The sequence below is a fragment of the Myxine glutinosa genome, chromosome 6, assembly GCF_964187855.1.
Source record: "Myxine glutinosa chromosome 6, kmMyxGlut1.1, whole genome shotgun sequence".
Lineage (NCBI taxonomy): Eukaryota > Metazoa > Chordata > Myxini > Myxiniformes > Myxinidae > Myxine > Myxine glutinosa.
The window spans coordinates 92963273-92981045 of record NC_136266.1 but is presented as its reverse complement, the minus strand read 5'-3'; the positions used below and the strand labels follow the sequence as shown (position 1 = coordinate 92981045).

Below are 17773 nucleotides of genomic sequence, written 5' to 3'. Positions count from 1 at the left end.
GTTGTAAATAAACTTGATTGCTCCTTTTTGCTTATGTGTGTAAATAGTAAATAAATTCAGTAGTATTTCCAACCTTTTTGTCTTCTTCTTCTTCTTCACATCCGTGTCGCCTTTGTCTTTTCCCTATTGACTAGCTGTAGTGCGATACGGCCAACGTTTGGGTGGAATCGGGTGAGTCGGGGATCCTGTTAGGTCGCGGTTAAATACACCACCGCTCGGTCATCATAACATCTAAACCGCGATCTGTAACAATATATATATATAGATATATATATATATATATATATATATATATATATATATATATATATATATATATATATATATATATATATATGTATATATATATATATATATATATATATATATATATATATATATATATATATATATATATATATATATATATATATATATATATATATATATATATATATATATACATACAGTATATATACATATACAGTATATATACATATACAGTATATATATACACAAAGAATTAAGTTAAGCACCCCTACACAACGAATTAAGGTAAGCACCCCCTAATATATATTCTTTGTGTATATGTATACATTGGCATATATTCTAAGGTATGTGAGATCAAATAATGATTGGTATGACATTAGCAATTATCCATTGATGAAATTGAGTGATCAAAGTGAAAAAAAGTGATTGGTTGAGTCAGTGATCCGATCACGTGGGTCCTACACACGTTATTGACGCAAAGATCGCTAGAGGTCTTCTCAGAACAATGACTGTACGTTAGAAAACATAAACGTCATCCACACTGTCCGTGATGGACCTATAGCTCCATACTTAAATTGAGGTGTAAATATGCCTAAAATTCCCAAAAAATTTCACCTTAAATTATTCAGAATAAAATATTGAAAACGGCATGATTGTTATGTTTTTATGTGACCATAATATCACTTCTCCAGAAAATATAGCAATATCATGGGTATATTACACTGTTTTGACGACAACAAACTTGTAATGTGCGAGGTTGTAAAAAAACGGGGGGGGCGCTTAACTTAATTCTTTGTGTATATATATATATATATATATATATATATATATATATATATATATATATATATATATATTGTTACAGACGCGGCTTTTAGATGTTATATTGACCGAGCGGTGGTGTATTTAACCGCGTCCGAACAGTTACTCCCCGATTAGAACCCGATTCCACCCGACGTTGACCAGATCGCCCCACAGATATTCAATCGGGAAATCTCTAAAGCGACCGAAAGAGAATGAAAAAGAAGAAGAATACGGAGGAAGAACAGATTTTATTATACACACACAAGCAATGGATGGAAGAAGCAGTAACACAGCGAATCGTTAACTTACACTATTCATTTTTACTTAGCCCCAAGACACGAGTAGGACAGGACGTTCACACTTACACAGGGGATATTGCAGGCAGGTAGGGCTTGAGATGGATGGCTTGAGAGGGAGGCAAGGTCGGGAGGCCGCAGCTCACAATTCCTCGCGGTTTTGGCGGGAAACCCTCCGTCGTGTATTCACTGCGGTAGACGTCAAGCGCTGGTTCGGCACACCTGCTCCTCTTCTTGAGGTGGAGCCGTCTCCCTCCTTTCAGCGCGTCTCTCCAAAGCTGGTTTCCTTGCCGAGTACCTCTCCTCTTTGGCTTGGAGCGTTTCGCATCTCACCGCCTCTTGGTGCAGTCTCTTTGCTCATCTCCCAAGGCCTCTCCAAGTCATCTCGCAGCTCATCTGGTAAAGCAGTCCCTTACAGTCGCTTTTATCACCTCGGGCGAAATCAAGCCGCCGGCTCCCAGGGCACGCCTACCGGGTCGCTCACCGCGGTGTTGATTGGCTGTTAGAGCTGGTTCACTCCTTCCCTCTTATGACGAGGTGGAGACACGCCTTTCTGCCCCAACCCTACCTCGTGGCCAATGGTGGTTTGAAGAAAACCGCCCAAAATGCGGAAGGCAATTGGAAGGGAGGTTTTGGGGAAATTGGAAGGGCCTACGCTTATTTTGTTTGATACAATGCAAAGTCAATCTAGTGGGAAAACACATATTTAGCCTACATGGAATAAGGAAATACACTATTTAAAAGATATATCGTGACCTGCGTGTAAGTTTCATGGAATTAACTAGGAGGCCGACTGCGACCATTATTTACATTAACAGGGTGTTACCGTACCTTTTGTAACGTTCACATTGTAACGTTTTCACATTCGTTACACTTCCTCCAAAATTGTTACACTTCTCAAAAACCGTTACACTTCCCCAATTCGTTACACACTTCTCAAAATCGTTACAATATATATATATATATATATATATATATATATATATATATATATATATATATATATATATATATATATATATATATATATATATTATATATATATATATATATATATATATATATATATATATATATATATATATATATATACACATACATACATACATACATACATACATATATATATATATATATACACATACATACATACATACATACATACATACATATATATATATACATATATATATATATATATATACATATATATATATATATACATACATACATACATACATACATATACATATATATATATATACATACATACATACATACATACATATATATATATATATATATATATATATATATATATATATATATATATATATATATATATATATATATATATATATATATATACATACACATACATACTGTTATGAATTTGGTAGAGCAATATCTAGAGCTAGGTAGATCTGAATAGGTAGGTATTCGGCTGTCGTGACAGGGACTCTACATGTAATAAGTTCTTGATGTTTAGGCGGTTGTCGGGGTAAGATGTATGATTGTGGATCTACCTGGAGGTCCGAGTGTTAAATAGTGAGGGATTAAAGGTAACGCCCCTGTGAGTCTCACCTGGTAGTCAAACATCTGTCCATTATGGCACTGCAAACCACATAAACATTAGTTAGGTCCTTAGCGCAACATTAAATAATTCCCTTTCCCTGACATTGACTTCGTAATAAATAGACAGGAAACCAGGCCAAAAACACCGCCACGGTTGGCCGCCGCCGTTCGCACCTCAAAGGCCTACCAACCTCGCGTGTTATGTGTTACAAAACGACCGCGGGGGGGTCGCGGACGGGAGATGTCAGGAGTCGCATGCCGCAGAGGGCGTGACCTGGGTGAGTTGGGAGGCTATGATTGGCTGAGGAGTGCGCCAATGTGACGTCATCGGCCACCAATATATGCGACGGTCGGACGCCATTTCAGGAGTTGAGTTCGTGGCAGACGCAGGCAGACACCAGAGAGTTCGTAGGAATTGGTTGGAGCACACAGTCGACGCAGAGACACAGTTGGTGGAAAAGCTCCCCGAAGGCAGTTGGTGGAAAAGCTCCCCGAAGGCAGTTGGTGGAGAGTTCGTTCACACACCGAGCACACCAAGCCCACAGAGCACGCGGCAGTTCGCAGCAGTTCGTTGCAAGTCGAGCCCTCCGTTGAACCATTGGTGCACGGGCCTTGTGGAGATCGTCCTCGTGTGAAGCTGCTGGCCACGCGTCGGACGCGTGGTGCTTGGAGCGGGGCCTCGTGGAGCTTGGAGCGAAGGACCTGGTGGTGTGCGATCGGGCCAAAAGGAGCGGTGTTGGACGGCCGCCACCAAGACGACGAAAGACAGATAAGCCGCATCCGCGTACATTTGACCGACGGGACGTGTTATTTTTGTATTCATAATCTCCCTCGTATCGTGTTTGCTGTCAGTCGTGTGGGGACGTCCCGATTTAGAGTTATTAGATTTACCGGCGCGGCTTTTTCACTGTATTACTATTCGATAATAAATCCTTATATTATTTTCTATATATATATCTGAACGCAGTTTTCCTGGGTGTTTGATTTTAATAGGTAAGGTTGCGGAGCCTTCGCTGTGTCCCGCCATTCCGCGCGTTTGTGTTGAACTTGAGTCCGCCATTGAGTGTTCGCCTCGGGAGTTAAAGTCTCGCAAATCGGCCATCCGTAACTGTGGTGTTAATCACAGTTGCGTAACAAGTGGTGTCAGGAGTGTAGGATTTGAACCCGTCGGACAAATTTTTTTGTCCGCGGCGAGACATCGACACGGTCGGACAAATTTTTTTGTCCGCGGGGCGACATCGACACGGTCGGGCGTACATTGCGCTCGACGTTCGAACGCAAAATTTTTATAGTTGAGGCGGAGAAATTTGATAATCAATTGGGCAAACGGAGCGCGATATCGCGTCTTCGTCAAATTTAAATTGTGTTTCAGGAATTATTAAAATAAATACGCGCGCGGGAAACAATCTTCCGGAAAGCGGATGTCGGAAATTGATGAGATGGAAGTACGCAGCGAGGCCTCCGTCAGCGTTGGGAGTGAGCCGGAAATAGGGGAATTTGATGCAGAGGTGAGCCTTGGAACCTCCCTCGTCCCGAGCACCAACTTATCCCCCTCCCCTACCGGGGAGTCGGGAACAAGTGGGACGGCCCCGATAGATCTCCAGACCATAGTAAATTTAATAAATGCTCAGAGGGCCGAGGGTGAGCGAAACCTTGCAGAAATTCGGGGAGACATGAACGCACAGAGTGAGCGAGCCAGTCGGGAATTGAATGAACAAATGAAGTCACAGGGGAAGGAATGGAGGGAAGGAATGAAGGAAATGAGTGATCGATTGAGTATTAAAATTGATGGGCTGGCAAACAAAATGGCAAAATTTGGAATTGCACAGGTGGATGGGGAATGTCCACAGGTGGATGGGGAATGTGTACAGGTAGATGGGGAATGCCTGCAGGTAAACGTGGAGTGTCCACAGGTGAGCGGGGAAGGAAATTTGGAATGTGAGAGTTGTAACGGGGAATGTTTCCCACATTCTGGCCTGGTTGTTTATCGGGACCGTGTGGATGTCACAACACCCCAACCGGGGGATGAATTTGGAATTGTGCAGCACCAGGGCGGTGGTGCGGAGCAAGAGGGGGTAGAGTTTTTGGGGGTCCATGCGATAGAGCCGGACCGGGTATTTATTGAGGATGATTTGATCCAGCGGCTGGAGACCTGTGACAGTCCCATGGAGGTAGAGCTTGTTCAGGCCCAAAGGAGCCTGGGTGAAGAGGTGAGTTGGTCCGAGGAGGTGGTTGGAATGACCGAGGGGACGCTCACTGTACACTGCTATTTGGAAACAGAGGCTCCAAAATTGGACAACCAGTTGGGGGAGTGTGTTGGCTCCGGGCTGGATTTGGATCTTGGAGGATCGGGAGATAGAGCTTCTGGAGATTTGGTCCCTGTAGGGAATTTGGATCAACTGCAGGGAGGGGCAGAACAACCGGTGGTAGAGGTTGTTCCCTGCAGCTGCGGTTTGGCAGTGGGAATGAAAATTTGTAAAAGAAAATTTAAAATAAAATTACAATGGGAAATTGATTTGGAGCAGCCATGGTGGGGATTGGTCCCCGGGCTGCGGGATCTGGACATGGCGAGGTCATGGGTGATGGCCTCGGGCCAAAGTTGCCCCTTTCAAAATTTGGGTATGCCAGCCAGCTGGGGGGCTGTGATGGCGAGATTTGGACGTGGGGTCCAGCCTTGGGTGTCGAGGTACGACCTGGGTCCCACGGGGGGTCTGGTGGAGTGTGGCGTCCCTTGTCCATCGGGGCGCCGTCCGAGCTGGTGGCTCGGGCCGGCAGGGTCACCGGACCCTGGTGGGGGTTAAGACCTCCAGGGAGGTCCGAGGTGGTTTCTCAAGCCTGGGATGGCAAATATTGAGGACCACTAGGGGGAGGTGTTGTGGGTCGCGCTTTGGTGGTGGCACCGCAGATGGCCAGCTTGGGCCTGATGTAGTGATCACCCGGGCATGCGACCTGACACCCTCTCCCTGAGACTCTGGGACAACCAGCATGTGGTGACCTGGCATGGTGGTTGGTCTATGGACGCGGGTCAAACCGAATGGACAGGGATGGAGATAGCCTGCCGGACAACCATTGGGGCATCTGTGGAACGTGATGGTGTGAGTGACCTTCCACAGATGCTCCGTTATGATTTATGGACTCTCGGGTTGGGAAGAGAGCCATGGGGATGTGAATCGGGAGATGTGTAACGAGCCGAGCATATGGGCCATGCTCGGCTGGCATGTGTATGGCAAAGCATCCTTCTTTGGTGAGGTTAGTGAAATGTGATAAATGTTTAGCATGGGTAATCTGTGGGTTAGATGGAAATTTAAGGGTGGATTTTGAAATGCCATGGTGGACACTGTACAGTGACGCCATTATTGATCCAGGTGTGTAGACCAAAGTGTTGGAGGCTGTGATAAAATTAATAGGGTAGCAAGACACAGCTTTCAACTGGTTGCGGGGGCAACTGTGCTGATATTTGGGACGCGGGATGATGGGGATGTAGTTGTGTAGCCTGAGGGTCAACGTGGTGCTGTGCGTGTCCGAGGTGTGTGGACCATGTCTTCTGGGTGGGTCTCCTGGTGGAGCATGGCTGTTGACTGGACCTTGGTGTGGTCAAGTGTGGGTGAGCACTGGGGGGCTGCAGTTCTGTAGTCGGACTGGGGGATGATGGGGAGGTGCAGGGGACGTGGCTGTAGGGATGCCACGCACTGCGACCGTGCCCCCCAGGGCCGAGGTTGTGTGCGGTAGTGTGTGTTTTGGCAGCAAGTGCTCACCACATTGGCCAGCTGGGGCTGCTGCAGCTGTGTTCCTCGCAGGGGGGCCGAAGGATGGATGGTGGGTCGCACCCTTATGGACACTCATGGGCCATGTTGGCGTTTTGACTGCTCACCTTGTCCCGGTGACCCTTGCACGGTAGAGGTGCAGAGCTGTCGTGGCCACAGGTAGTTGTGTAGTGATGATCACCGTTGGATGCGGATCCACATACCTGCCAGTGTAGTGGGGACAAAAGAGAAATTTGGAAGTATTTGGTAGGCCCAATGTGAAATTTTGGGAATTGTATGGGTGGATGACACTCTTGGACCTGACCAACCTGCAACTACCTGCACTTGAGGTGAGTGTTTTGAGGAGTACTGTCCCAGGCTTCAGGATTTGCTTTGGAAATTGGGGACATGTAAATTGGAGTTGGGAGGCGGGTGAGAGTGATGACATGGCCGGTGAGGGGATGGAATGGGAGCCACACAGTGTCTTGTGGGTGGCGTATGTTTTTGTGTAGTGGTTAGGTGTTTTGATGTGGTCGTGAGAGTGGAACCTGGAGAGTGAGTGATGATTATTGGAGATAATGAGGGGTGATACTTGTGCTTTTGGAAATGTGCTTTTGGAAATGTGTGATGGTTTAAATGTGAACTGGGGGATTTCACATGTGGCAGGCCATGGCAAGCCTTGTAACACCTTTTACACCAAGAATTGTACTGAATTGTGCTGAGTTGTGTGGAGAATTGAATGGCAGCGGGGGAGGAAGTGTGTTTTGGGGTCTTGTGGGTGGGGAAGGTGTGTGTGTCCGCAGGTACAGAGCAAGCTCTGAGGAGCGATGCCTGCGGGCCCCCCTCTGCGGCAATTACCCCTGGCAGCCGGTGGTAACTGGAAATTGGAGCTCGTCGGTGGAGGGTCTGGTTGGGCGCCGCGGGGTGAGGAAGTCCCCCGGTGACCCGTGTTGCTGCGCGAAAGCAGGAGGCAAAGGAGCCTGGTGTGTGTGGAGACCCTCACCGGCGAGGTAACGGCGGAAAGGGGCTGTTGGGCTGTCACGGGCCAAGAGGTAAAGGGGGGGGGGGGGGCAATGAACTTGTAAGTCGGTTGACTTGTTTTTGGGACTGCGGGCACCACAGCCTGATGCGCCCCCACCATCTTTTTGTGCGGTACCTCCCCGCTGCCTAGTTGAGGAATGCACACATACGCGAATGACATCAATGCCATGGTCCTGCAGGGGGGTGTATTGAGAAGACCGTTATTGATTTTTGAAATGCCTTGATGACCTATGGAATGAGAATGAGTGGTTAAGGGGTCTGTGTAGCATGAATGTGGGCGAAATCCACCGAGCCGTCACTCACCTGTAACATCTGGACAGGGCCCGTGGAAATTTAGGGGGATGCATTGGGGATGGCCCCGCAGGTAAGGTTGTGTCTTGTGGCATCCACCGGGGGGACGCGGTCTGTAGACCGGGGTATGTACAAAGGTTAGAGTTTTGAGTTTGGAAAGATGGTTAAGTTTTGTGGTTAAGTTAGTGTTGTGTGTTGTTGTTTCCTCCCTCCACAGGAACAACGAAGAAAATGTACATACTTGCATGATGGTTAAGGGGTTCAGCATGTTAAGGAAGTGTAGGTAGGTAGTCCGACTCACTTCCCACAGCCCTTCCTGATTTATTTAATAGGTTAATTAAGTGTGTGACAGTAAGTGTTAAGGCTGGAATGGTAGCGCCTGCGGTGAACCTTGCAGGAGCTACGGTTCCAGGGGGGGGGGCTGTGTTATGAATTTGGTAGAGCAATATCTAGAGCTAGGTAGATCTGAATAGGTAGGTATTCGGCTGTCGTGACAGGGACTCTACATGTAATAAGTTCTTGATGTTTAGGCGGTTGTCGGGGTAAGATGTATGATTGTGGATCTACCTGGAGGTCCGAGTGTTAAATAGTGAGGGATTAAAGGTAACGCCCCTGTGAGTCTCACCTGGTAGTCAAACCTCTGTCCATTATGGCACTGCAAACCACATAAACATTAGTTAGGTCCTTAGCGCAACATTAAATAATTCCCTTTCCCTGACATTGACTTCGTAATAAATAGACAGGAAACCAGGCCAAAAACACCGCCACGGTTGGCCGCCGCCGTTCGCACCTCAAAGGCCTACCAACCTCGCGTGTTACGTGTTACAAAACGACCGCGGGGGGGGTCGCGGACGGGAGATGTCAGGAGTCGCATGCCGCAGAGGGCGTGACCTGGGCGAGTTGGGAGGCTATGATTGGCTGAGGAGTGCGCCAATGTGACGTCATCGGCCACCAATATATGCGACGGTCGGACGCCATTTCAGGAGTTGAGTTCGTGGCAGACGCAGGCAGACACCAGAGAGTTCGTAGGAGTTGGTTGGAGCACACAGTCGACGCAGAGACACAGTTGGTGGAAAAGCTCCCCGAAGGCAGTTGGTGGAAAAGCTCCCCGAAGGCAGTTGGTGGAGAGTTCGTTCACACACCGAGCACACCAAGCCCAAAGAGCACGCGGCAGTTCGCAGCAGTTCGTTGCAAGTCGAGCCCTCCGTTGAACCATTGGTGCACGGGCCTTGTGGAGATCGTCCTCGTGTGAAGCTGCTGGCCACGCGTCGGACGCGTGGTGCTTGGAGCGGGGCCTCGTGGAGCTTGGAGCGAAGGACCTGGTGGTGTGCGATCGGGCCAAAAGGAGCGGTGTTGGACGGCCGCCACCAAGACGACGAAAGACAGATAAGCCGCATCCGCGTACATTTGACCGACGGGACGTGTTATTTTTGTATTCATAATCTCCCTCGTATCGTGTTTGCTGTCAGTCGTGTGGGGACGTCCCGATTTAGAGTTATTAGATTTACCGGCGCGGCTTTTTCACTGTATTACTATTCGATAATAAATCCTTATATTATTTTCTATATATATATCTGAACGCAGTTTTCCTGGGTGTTTGATTTTAATAGGTAAGGTTGCGGAGCCTTCGCTGTGTCCCGCCATTCCGCGCGTTTGTGTTGAACTTGAGTCCGCCATTGAGTGTTCGCCTCGGGAGTTAAAGTCTCGCAAATCGGCCATCCGTAACTGTGGTGTTAATCACAGTTGCGTAACAATACATACTAGCTTGGCTTGGCTCGCTACGCTCGAGTTTGGTCAAAATACCATCACTGGTTCACAAGTTATCACGGTAACAGGATTTTTACCTAACATGACTTCTGACCTTAGGCCTTTGACCTAGTGAACCCAAAATCTAATCAGTTCATCTTTACCTCATTATGCATACCTGCGCCAAATTTGACTTCGCGATCAATTAACAAATCAATAATCCAGTGGTGATGAAAGTGCAAGCGCAAATCAAGAAACACACCTGACTTGTGTTTTTTCTTCGACACAGTGCAGCTTTTTAAGATACCACAGATGGAAAATTTCTGCAAAATAAAGCATGAGCGGTGTAGAAATAGATTAGATATTTCTGATAGCATAGGGCATTTTAATCTTAATTGGAGACAGACTGATTTTGCACAGTGAGCAGAGCATTTTATAGATCACTGCATCAAAGCACAGCACAGCATATGCAGAATTGTAAAAGGTCAAGGGTCGGGAGGTTGGAAGAAGGGTTTTTTTATATTCGTTTAAATCAGTTTAAATTAAAAAATCAATGCAAGTTACACAGGAGGGTGTGGCTCATACCTCATTAAGTGTCTCATCCGTCGTTTTGAAGTTAAGGTTTTTCACAAAGAGGGTGCATCCAGTTCGGTCCTCATCTTCTGTATCAGGCTCATCCTCAGAGTCATTGCTCGCTCTTGTTTGAGGACCACCATCAGCATCTCCTGCAGTGAAATAGGCAGCACTCAAAAGAAATATATACATATATCGTTACTGAGGAACGGGCTTATTTTAGCTGAGGATAATGACTGTACCTGAGTTGCTGTGTTGTCATGATTTACACCAATCATAATTCAAACAATTATTTTGCACAAATGTATTTGTAATATACGTGATATCACATTTTATAAACAATTGAAGTTGAAAAAAAAAAATTCCAGAAAATTCCCCCCCAAAAAAAAAAAATTGGAAATGTTTTCAAACAAAATACCCTTAGGACATACCGACGGGACAGATATGTGCATACCAGAAGTTTGGTACGATTTCACAAAAATTTGAGAAAGTAGTTCAGTGACAAGACAACACAACACAACACAGACACTACACAGATATATATATAGATATATATATATATACACATTTAAATATATACATATATATATATATATATATATATATATATATATATATATATATATATATATATATATATATATATATATATAATCGTTAGATTAAATAAGACGCGGACGTAGCTTCAGGACGTCGATCTTTAATTGTCGACAAGCTTTCGACCAACAAAGGTCTTCTTCTGAGTCTACAAAAACAGCAGGCATGTATATCAGTCAAGTATGTATGGTGATTATGTGTGTGAGATGTGTGTCGAAAATGCATACAGAAGGAAGAGCCACGCCAAAGTTCACTCACCAGCCCCAAGTTCAACGGAAGTGACCGTTTGCGTTACAGTTAGGGTGCATTATTATTAACCGTAACCCATTCATTCATTCATTATTCATTCATTCATCCATTCATTCATTCATTCTACCTTTATATGTCATTTATATAAATATATAAATATATTATATGAATATAAATGGGATATGAATATATGCTTGTGTGTTTATGTATGTATATCTCTATATTTGTATGTGCACGTGCACCCTAACTGTAACGCAAACGGTCACTTCCGTTGAACTTGGGGCTGGTGAGTGAACTTTGGCGTGGCTCTTCCTTCTGTATGCATTTTCTACACACATCACACATCTCACACACATATCACCATACATACTTGACTGATATACATGCCTGCTGTTTTTGTAGACTCAGGAGAAGACCTTTGTTGGTCGAAAGCTTGTCGACAATTAAAGATCGACGTCCTGAAGCTACGTCCGCGTCTTATTTAATCTAACGATTATTTATTCAATACAAATGAGACGCCCTGCTCGTACTTTGGAGTTTCTACTATTTCTTACAGTTATATATATATATATATATATATACACACACAGACTTGGCATTTAATATGGAATATTTTTTTTGTGGGGTGAACTTACTTTTCAAGATGACTTAGAACCAAAAGTTCATTGGAATTATGTTGAAATTATTCTAGATTTTGTTAATGCGACCTTTAAAAGAAACAAAAACCACATTTGACATTTCGAAGCAAATAAATTGATCCTTGAAAGTGATGGAAACTGATATCGAACTCAATTCATGGACAGTACTGTGTTAAACCCTCTGTACGTTTTCCAGAAGTATCTCTTTATTTTGTACATTAGCCAAAAAAAATTTTCAACAAAAACAAAAGTTAAATTACAACTGGGATTACGGACAGTAAAATTACAGTTCAGTACTTCGTGTAACCCCCACGAGCCTTCAGGAGAGCACGTACACGTCGAGGCATGCTGTTCACGAGATTTGCCAAGGTTTGGACAGGAATTGCTTGCCATGCAGTGACAATAGTCTGCTGCAATTCACGCACAGAGGTCGGCTGCTGGTCCAAGTGGTCGATTTGACGCGTTAATTCTGCACACAAGTTCTCTATCGGATTCATATCCGGGGACATGGCAGGCCACTCCATATGCTCTACACCACAGTCAGCAAGAAAGTGTTGGATCATGCGAGCATGATGAGGCCGTGCATTGTCATCTTGGAAGACAAAGTTTCCTTGAAAGGCTGCACGAGCAAATGGAAGCAATGTTTCTTCCAGAATGGCCCTGTACTTGAACTGGTTCAGGTTTCCATTCAGTACAACCAGGTCAGTTTTGCCCCCGCATGAAAAGCAGCCCAAACGGTCACCCCACCACCTCCAGCTTGGACTCTTGGCACTATACAATCTTTGTTGTAGGCTTCATGCACTTGTCTGCGCACTCGGACGCGGCCATCTTGATGATAGACCAGAAATCTAGGCTCGTCACTGAAGATCACATGATTCCAGTGTCCTGGCTGCCATTGACGGTGCTCTCTGGCCCACTGCAATCGGCGATGGCAGTGTTGTCTGGTCAGGCGTGGCTTTCTCAGGGGATGCCTGGCACGATAGCCTGCTTGAACCAGTCGTTGGTTGACTCGCCTTCTGGATACAGGCACATTTGTCAGTTGCTGCCACTCAGCCCTAAGCCGATTAGCTGACTTGGTACGACCATTGCGGACTAACCGGTGCAGCTGGCGATCATCCCTCCTTGTAGTTCTGCGGGGACGTCCTGGCCTCGGTATTGGAGTAGGGACACCCCTCTGAGCATTTTGTTTCGGGATCTTTGACACCTGACCTTGAGTGATGCCATACTGCCGAGCAATAGCACGCTCTTTCATGCTGTAATTTCGTAAAGCCGCCACTCCATGACAAACAGCATTGTCGAGTTGACGGACCATCTCCAGAGGAAGCGGCAATAACTTTTGGAGACGTGCAGCAGTTGTTTTCCACTAATACAGAACGCAACAACCATTATATACCCGACTGTGAAGCCAATCGTCAAATGCACCTGTCCGTACATTTTGCCACGCCACCTGTGATATAATCCTGTTGTTGACTTCTTGCTGCGACAGACAATCAGTGACATGGTTCTTTTAACAAATAAATCACAAAAGTGTAAAAGAAACTGACCAGATTGATATACCGAGTTCAGAAAGTAAACCCAAGTCAAGAAAAAAAAAAATTCCATATTAAATGCCAGGTCATATACATATATATACATACATATATATACATATCATGTCATGTCGCCCTGCCGTTACAGCGTTGGTGTTAGGTAACAGACTGCACGAACGTTTTAGGAGCAACAGACCTTGCGCAGAAGTCAGTCGCTCCCTCTCGCCAAGCAACCCAAAGTCCAGTGGCAGGCCGAGGCCCGACAACCGGAAGGGAAGTGTGGTGCAGCGGCTGGCCGGTTGCACAAGGAATACCCGTAGCGCACCGCCCTTATTTTACGGCATACCACAGGTGCTGCTGGTTAATGCAGTAACTCGCTGCCGTTGTTCCAGTAAGACCGGACATCTGCCAAACGAGCTCATCATTCATCCCAGCAAGCTGGTACTCAATTTGCCGACCTCGGAAGGATGACAGGCTTTGTCAACCCCCATGGTGTTAATTCAGCGATCGACCGGGATCCGAACCCAGGATCCTCGGATCCCAAGCCGGCACCCTCACCACTAAGCCAACAGCAGGGATCTCCTGAATCCCGGTCATACATATATATATATATATATATATATATCTATATATATATATATATATATATTGTTACAGACACGACTTTGATGTTATGGTGGGCCGAGCGGAATGGCCGCCGTGTCCGCACAAGTTACCCGATTATACTCGAACGTTGCCGAGTCGCGCTACGCTAAATCAATGAAGGAAAAGGACACAACGGCTGGGATTAAAATGACACGACACCAGGGATACGGTTCTCAAGACCTCCGGAGGAGGTTATATTAGGGCGGAAGGTCAGATTACAACGACAAGAGGGACAGCATAGAAAGGCAGGCACTTAGACACACTCTTATATTAGCCCCGACAGACGACAGATAAACGGGACAAAACTGACTCACACGGGGATTGATGGCAAGGAGGGGCAGGTCTTCGATGGCTCAAGGTGCACCTTGGCTCAGGGGCAAAATCGACCCGGTCCAGTCCAAAGATGCGGGAGGTCTCACTCAGCGCTTGGAGGTGGTGACTTGTCTTCTCAAGCTGGGGGCGCATCTGACGTCACGTCCGGTAAGTGGCCGCGTATATCCGGCGGGGAGTGACACGCCCTCGGCTCGTTAGCTCCGTCCCAGATGGAATCGGCCCGTTGCTTCTCATTGGGTGCGTGCGGGGGGGTTACCGGCTCCGCCCTTGACGAGGGGCTGACAGGGAGCCCCTTCGTGGTAACCCCGTCGGAGCGCATGGTCAATGGCGGCTAACCGAGCCGGTGTGAGGACGCACACTCCCCCGCGCCGCGCCGCCCCCATTCTCCTCTGTTGTTGTAGTTGTAGTTGTTGTTGTTGTTGTTTCATGGGGAAGATGGGAGGAGGTAGGGGAAGGTCCTAAACTCACTACTGGTGCCATACAATCACATTCTGGTGCAACGAAGAGTCAGAATTAATGGAAACGAGTCCTTAACTGACATAGACTAAGAATAACTAGCAAGATGTCCGAAAGTTGTCTACGTGAGATGCGGTGGACCTGGGCACGACATTTAATGGGGGAAAAAGGGGAAGGTCGGTTCTACAGAGTGTTATTTACAGGCAATGGGACTAGGGAATGGGGGATTGGGGATAGTTGGGGAGTATTGGGGAAATAGGGGAATATTTACAAGCGGATATGGAGGCCAAATGCCATATTCGCAACATTGCACCCTTCTCTACCCTCGGGGCGTCCCGACCCGATAAATTTTTACCTACTTTAGTGTGGCACGCAGATGTAGTTCCCTCTACTATTAACTCTACCCTGAGTGCGACAGTTTTACAGATATTCACAAATGAGTAAATATGTCCCCCTGCGACGTTGCACCCTTCTCCTCACAGAAACACACCCACAGGATAACCGAATTGCGGAAAGAATTCGCAAACTAAACATACAGCCGGTAGGGAGCATTATTTACAAGACTACGCTGATATTTACACTACGATCCAGGACCTGTTTTTGGAGGAACACATGCAGATGTTATGCATAGAGAGAGCACGCATGCCAGCATCGATACACCAACCCACGAGTGCTCTGTGGCCTTACGGCCTTTAATAATGTGCAGAGCACCCCGTCCAAGCACCAAAAGCACCACCCCATCACACAGTCAGCACCATCCGGTGCACCAATAAAGTGTTTATAAATCACCGGTGGTGTCGCAGCCGGCCGATGTTCTGCCGCTGGTCTTGCCTTCGTGTGGTGCACTTGGCCTTCGTACTTCTTTCAAAAATAAAGAAAGGCGCCAACCACGTCCATTTCTTTATTGTGGCCGTCAAGGGGGCCAACTATGAGTGGTTCACCTGTTTGGCATAGGTGCCACGTTGACCCATAGGTCCATCCATGGGTGGTGCTTGGCCGCAAAAGAACTGCGGTCCATTGTGGGTGGCCACCAAAATTGCGGTCCATATGGTGTATCGATCCAGGCAGCAAGCAGCGAAAGTGCAGGCCCACAACTGCGTAGCCAGCACCTCTCTCTCTCCTCTCTCTCTGCCCCAAAGCCAGATCCTCGGAGGTGGGAGACAAAAGAAGAAGACAAGTGAGTAAGGTGGTAAGGGCGCAAAAGTGCACGCAATATAAGATGATGCACACTGGGGGCACATGGGAACCAGGTGAGACAGGTACGTTCCTACCGTACGCTCCCCCCCACCAGGTAACCTACATTGCCCCTCCCTTACCCCTTACTGTATCCACAAAACACAACACTACCCATAAACATCTACTTTACAAATCAACAAACATCCCTACTGTCTTCCCCGTTCCTCCCATATACCAAATTCGTCTTCTCTCCCTCCTAACCAATCAAATTTGCCATTTTCAACTCTCATCAAAATTTGCCATCTCCAACTGAACATCAAAATTTGGCATTACCAATTCATCATCAGTCCCTCCTAAGGAGGGAGAGATGGAATCACCCCAATGTCTCATCCACGTCGTGATGCGTCTCACAAATCCTCACAGCAATTCTCATTTCCTGCACCAAAACAAAGAAAACACAGGTGTGGAGTCATCATCATCACCACAGGTAAGTGGCTGCGTATGGTGCGACAGGTTCATCAATCCTAACTATTTCCTAAATGACTTTAACAACTTTACACTACCCGGGGTCTTTCTCTGGCCAAACCATTGGCCCTCTTACACTATGGGTTCTAAAAACCAATTCCCATTGGCCAAACTGTGGTGCTTTTCAATTTGGGGTCTCACTCCCCCGATTCATCTCCCGGTGCCCTCGCACAATTTCTGGGCTGTGGCGTGTACCTCTCCCAGCGGGTCTACCCACCTGCACACCCCCACCACTGCAGTTGCCTCCGAGCTTACCTGCTCCTTACCCTAACCTAACTACCTGGGGAAGGCCCTCTGGCGCTCTCCCCACTCTGTGCCCTCTCTGGCACTGGGCTGCCGGATCCACACCCGGGATCCTCAGGCACCCACTCACAACTACCGGCTCCCAGAGCCCACCTGCGGCCTCACCTGGCCGACATCCTCACAGTGGTGGAGTGCCCAACCAACTACACACACTAACAGGCTACACGCCCAGCCATTTCCACAACACTAATGCACCCATCCACAATACCATTCTGCAACCGCACCACAAATGCCAATATCCAACCACAATTTACCTATACCCTCTACCTAACACTTACACTACCCGCCCCGGGTATCCGTGATGGGGGTCCACTCTTCCCCCCATTCACACCTTCGCACCATGCACACCACTCCGTACCACTTACTCCAACTCTCTCCACACACCTGTACTTGCACACCTGTGCTCTCACTCTTGGTGCCACCTGCACCCTTCTCTCCCCAAGCGCATTCGCGCTGATCCACAACACTCATTACTCACACACTGCTCCACACACCTGTCCAGTTGCACACCTGTGCAATCACACCTGTTCAATTCTCACACACACGGCATCATCTCAGCTAACTACTCCCCTCTGAAACTTGCGCTTCCCAGTCGTCCCTTTAAACTATTGCGCTCCCACGTCATTATTATCCACACTAATCTACCTGCGTCCCCACTACAGGTATCAGTCACTAACTAAACTTAACGTTACCTACTGTCATCTTCGCTAGATCCCTATCAATATCCTAACCCACCCGGGCTAGTTTTCACTGCCATACACCACATAAGCTATTGCTCCTTTGCCCCCACCATATGGGAAGGGTGGCAAGGATGCCACCCTTACCCACCGGGCCCATCGCTCACTACCAATTTTGCACATCAAATTTCAACAAATTAAAAATTTGCCAATCACTACCCATCATCTGCCAATCACTACTGCCAATCCCTTGCCAATCATCAAATTTTGTTTTTCTCTAATTTTGGGGCCAAAACACTATCCTCCTCACACAGTCTCCTCACTAAT

At 46.9% G+C, this 17773-nt stretch overlaps 1 protein-coding gene across 5 annotated transcripts in view; it reads right to left on the bottom strand.

Moving 5' to 3' along the window:
• The window catches only part of RBM19 (RNA binding motif protein 19), a 233193-nt gene that overhangs the window by 57948 nt on the left and 157472 nt on the right, over positions 1-17773 (bottom strand). For all 5 annotated transcript variants that reach the window (XR_013623829.1, XM_078780149.1, XM_078780152.1 and 2 more), the window contains 2 exons: positions 10331-10470; positions 10008-10068 (listed from right to left, as the gene is read on the bottom strand). Coding sequence is in view for 4 of the 5 variants with exons in the window: in XM_078780149.1 (XP_078636275.1) it covers positions 10008-10068; positions 10331-10470 (201 nt within the window). In the remaining variant the exon portion in view is untranslated. The remainder of the gene's footprint in view (positions 1-10007; positions 10069-10330; positions 10471-17773) is intronic.